The following is a 4,693-nucleotide window of genomic DNA, read 5'->3' as shown; positions in this document are numbered from 1 at the left end:
TGATTAAAATTTTTAGCAGAGCTTTGTTTCAAACTACCAGACAAATAAATGTACATAATTATTGGAAATATTATCCAGATAGATGGCGATGTGCCAAATTATGAAATCATGCACTCTTCGATTGCATATCCAGTCATTACTAGAGCTGCTCTTGAAAAACAGGTGTTTCTAATAGAGAGAGATGTCTCCACGGTCTTCTACCCCGTTTACTTTCTGATGAGGAATCAGATATGATATTTCATAGTTGGAACCGAGCACATGATGGGAAGTGATCTGAGAAAAAAAAAGAAAAATAAAGAGGAACAGAGAGAAAGAGGGAAAAAAAATACTCACTTCTGAAGACATCCATGTAATAGATGCTGATTGTGCTTTTAAATCAATGACGTCTGTGCCGGGATAATGAGGACCAAAGCCCAGACATGAGAGAAGTGATCATAAATACATACTGTAAGCGTATTAAGAGCAGACATATTAAAACCAGAAATGTAAAAATGACCCACATCCAGTGTCTAACAGATTCCTCTCTTCACAATCCCTCTTGCCCTCATTCTCTCTTTAAACAGGTGGCATATTTATATGCATCACCACAGTGAAAAGGATGAATTTGATCCACATGGTCGTCTCTTTCTTCTTTATTTCAAAGAGAACAGCAGGATCAATCCTTTGTTTTTACACATTTATTTTTACACATATTGACTTTCAAATAACCATTTTTGCTTTCTTTTTATCTCAAGCCCATTATTATAACAGAGAGGAAAATAATAGGGCATGATATAGATTGCATTTGATTAGTAAAACAGACTTGCTTAAGTTTTTGGACTTTAATTAAAAAATAATAATAATTGAACTATTCAAATACATACATAAATGTTTGTGAAGGTCAAATCTATGATCATTTCTTATTTGAGATCCATCATACTGTATACTGCATGATGTCATTTCAAAACAACAACCAAAAGCAACAAAACATGCTTGATTATTTTTTTTTTTTCCCAAGAAACATACAGAGGGCTTATAATGTTTATTTAATGAGCTTTATGTGCTGGGCACTTGTATTTACAGTCTTAAAAGCCTAAAACATTATTGCTCATTACTCCCACACTATTCAAATTTAACATACACTGGCCATATAATTGCTTAGCATTTAAATATATTCATTTACAAACACTCCAAAGCAAATACCTTGTCTTCCTATGGTTTTTATCCACACAACAATTTAAAACCTATGTGCTTTGCGTGCATTCACTATTGCTCAAATGTTATGTTCCACTCAGGATATGGTTAAACCTTTTCCAAACCAATAGGCAAAGGTTTAGCATTTCAGTACAGATTGTCAGAACCATACAGAGACCCTGTTATTACAGGAGGATTTTACTTAGCCATCCTGAGACCCTTCACCTCTGAAAGAGTCAGTGAGCTGACAACATCCCATCACGACACCATGACAAGCATCATATACTATCAACAATGAAAAAGTAATACTGTCAACACTTATTCGCTCACAGTTTTGAGGACAGTTTATTCAAGTTCTGGCTGATGGCTCTTGTTCTTGTGGGATATTTAAGGGGCCATTATTGCTGTCATTATTGCACCAAATATGAATCCTCATCATAATCCATTTTCTAAAAATCAGAGCTCAGTTGATTTACTTCAGTTTTGCACACTGTTCACTTTCAACTCCATTTTAGTCTGATGATTGATAAGGCATGTGTGTAATAAGTCCACACTAAACAGCTGGTGTCACAAACATCACAATGGCAAACTGCTCACGCCAATGTGTCAGACATTTTGAATAATAATACTCTGAAAACCCAGTAATGCTGAGCAAAAGACTGCAGCAGCTGTTCGTGCTTGGTGTTTTGATCTGTTTTTGGTTTATTTTCAATGGCTTCAAACCATGTGCATGGACATCTGTGAAGAGGAGCCATACTGGCGGCCATCACAGCTGCCAGCCCCCTGTTGGCTGCCAGCGGGGTTGCTGATCATGTGCATACTGTCCATGCCGCTGTTGGACAGGTACTGACGTTCGGCAAACGCTCCAGCGGAGGAGGAGGAGCACAGTAAGCCACCCTGAGGTTTCTCTGGGCTGGCCGCCAGGCGCGGTGAGGCCGGGAAGTTGTATCCATACAGGTTGTAGGGATTGTGAAGGGAAAATGCATTATATGTGCTCTGCTGCACATGATGATGGCTCCCAGAGAACATGTGGGCGGAGGAAGGGGAGGACCCAGAGGAAGCCGATGACCCAGAGGCGGAGCTCGCCCCTGCCTGCATGACGTACTGCAGTTGGGACGCGGGAAAAGAGGCCAGCTGACTTCCATATGCATCCATCTTGCTTCCGCCGCTGCCGTTTCCAGCAGCCAATGAGGCGTGAGCCCCTCCCTGCATTCCTGCAGCAATGAGAGAGGAAGTCCTCTGAGGCAGGAAGGAATCGGAGGCCTGGGCAGAGGTTACAGCGCCTCCTGTGGTCTGGAGGCGGCCGTAGGAGCCGTCGGCCAGTCCTCCGTAGCCCTGCAGGGCGGCCATGTTGCTCCTGGCACATGCAGGGTACTCAGACAAGCCCAGGTTACACAGCTGGCTCTCCCTGCAGCCCACATTGAAGGTGTTGGGTGCCAGATGGAAAGTAGGAGGGGAGCAGGAAGGGGAGAGGAGGTGCGTCGCACCGGAGGGAGATGGAGTGCCAGTGCTGGAAGTAGTGGGAGAGGTGCCAGTGCTCCCTCCTGAAAAACAGAGTCAGTAAACATTTAGAAACATCCAAACCCCAAAAGACACACTGTGGATACATGTTCCTATGCATGAAGAATAAGTGCACACACAAATGGAGAACGGTGAGACAGAGCCAGCTCTGAAAACATACACACTGTCCAACAATTACACCAAGAGCGTATCTCTTATTTCATCCTGTGGACCACGAGCAGTCACCATGGCTCCTTAGGGAGAGCATTTCATCTGGTTACAAGAGAGGCCTGTTCAAACCTGGCAACAAGTGCCACCAATTAACCCATAATGGAGCGCTCATCTCCACAGTGCTATTCTACATTGTCCAGAAGTTGCTGAGCTTTCCTAAAGGGATTGACTCATGTCTTTCCAATCCTGTATGATTCTATTTCCTCTGTGAAACACAAAATAACATATTTTGAAATGTCAGTGGTTTTTGTACATACACTGAAAGTCAGTGGGGTCCAATTTTGGAACCCACTGTCTTTCACTGTATAGACAGAAACAGCTCTTCAAAATATATTTTTTGGAACAACATGAGGTGAGTGAATGATGACAGAATTTTAAAGCGTTTTCTCTTAAGGTCTAAAACTATTGCTCTGTAATAAAAGGTTTAGAATTACAATTATTAATAGTTGACCATTCTAAAAACCACACTAACAGAATGCTAGGATTTGTTATTACAGGAATAAATTACATCTTAAAATATATTAAAATAAAAAAAAATTATGATAATAATTAACAATATTACAGTTTTTGTTTTGCTCAAATAAATTCTTCTTTCAAAAAATTGAGTATTGGAGTCCGCATTTTTTAAAGTGTACATTTGTAAACCGCGGGTTAACGCTGTTCTTTGCAGATTTGCAGTGTCAGTATGATTTACTGGAACACATTATGCAGTCTGTTTAAAAATGTCTTGTCTCGCTCTTGCACAGTTTATATTCAGTATGCTTTTCACAGTGTCAGTATATGAATAAAATGTTCTCTTCTTCACTCAAAAACATTTTCCGTCACTTTATGACATTTTGACTTCAACACTTGTGCATGAAAAGTGCATGAAAGTATTTACCTATTTAAATAATGGCAATTAAATTTTAAAACAGCTTTGTTTCACACTGTATGCATTTCCAAAATATGGGGTTACCTCTGTGTGAGACATTGGTTTGCATGGGGTTTGAAAGCACGTTTAAGGAGACAATAACCAGAGATTAAGCACAGTGTGAAAAGCCCATTACATGTCTTGTCAGCTACAACCATCTAAGGGATAATGTGACAAATGTTGATTGCAAATGTGGCTTGTGTTTCATAACAGGCAAGTCTGGTCAACAGAGCACTAGCCGTCTTCTCTCAGTATGACAGGCAGCATTTGGGCATATGTTCATAGAGGGAAAAATTCACTGGCACATATGCACAGAGAATAAGTCAAACACTTGGAACTGAATGATAGCGGTGGGATATCTACCACATATTTCTTTATTAATGAGAAGTTGGCCAGCATTCAGTTTGTTGTTTTGAAAATCTAGTCGGCTCTGCGGCTCAGAATGGGAATTAAAGAAACTAAATAATTCAGAACTCTCTTGGCTGAGGCTTGGGCCAGCTCCATATGCGTTCGATAATACAGCTGAGTTCTGGTTCGCTCAACGCGGTTCTGTTCTGTTGGCTGAGGGAAAGGAGACCTCACGGTGATGTCATGTTTTCCCCCTGTTGTCAGGCTGGGGTGAGAGCGGCTTCAGTGGTGCTTTGAGAACAACTAATTACTCCAATAGATCTGCATGTAGTTTTTGAGGGCAGTCAGTTTGGGGCTGCGAGGGCAGGGGCGGAGGGGGAGAACACAACGTTTTGTCAGCCGTGCGAGAACTTTAATTAACATTTAATCTGTTTCGTGAAGTTTGTGATGACAAACAGATGTCTACACAGACAAAATACCGTGCTCACATTACTCTGACCTTATGACGGGGGGAAAAAGTAGTTACATCAA

At 41.1% G+C, this 4,693-nt stretch overlaps 1 protein-coding gene across 2 annotated transcripts in view; it reads right to left on the bottom strand.

Annotated features, from left to right (window-relative positions):
• Positions 1–1,006: 1,006 nt before the first annotated feature.
• tbx15 (T-box transcription factor 15) overlaps positions 1,007–4,693 on the bottom strand; it is a 20,596-nt gene continuing 16,909 nt past the window's right edge. For both annotated transcript variants that reach the window (XM_052564728.1, XM_052564729.1), the window contains exon 8: positions 1,007–2,717. In XM_052564728.1, the coding sequence (XP_052420688.1) occupies positions 1,891–2,717 (827 nt within the window). In that variant the 3' untranslated portion in view covers positions 1,007–1,890. The remainder of the gene's footprint in view (positions 2,718–4,693) is intronic.

The sequence above is a fragment of the Carassius gibelio genome, chromosome B9 (genome assembly GCF_023724105.1).
Source record: "Carassius gibelio isolate Cgi1373 ecotype wild population from Czech Republic chromosome B9, carGib1.2-hapl.c, whole genome shotgun sequence".
Classification (NCBI taxonomy): Eukaryota; Metazoa; Chordata; class Actinopteri; order Cypriniformes; family Cyprinidae; genus Carassius; species Carassius gibelio.
Note: the sequence above shows the minus strand (reverse complement) of the source record. Positions and strands in the feature narration are given on the sequence as shown.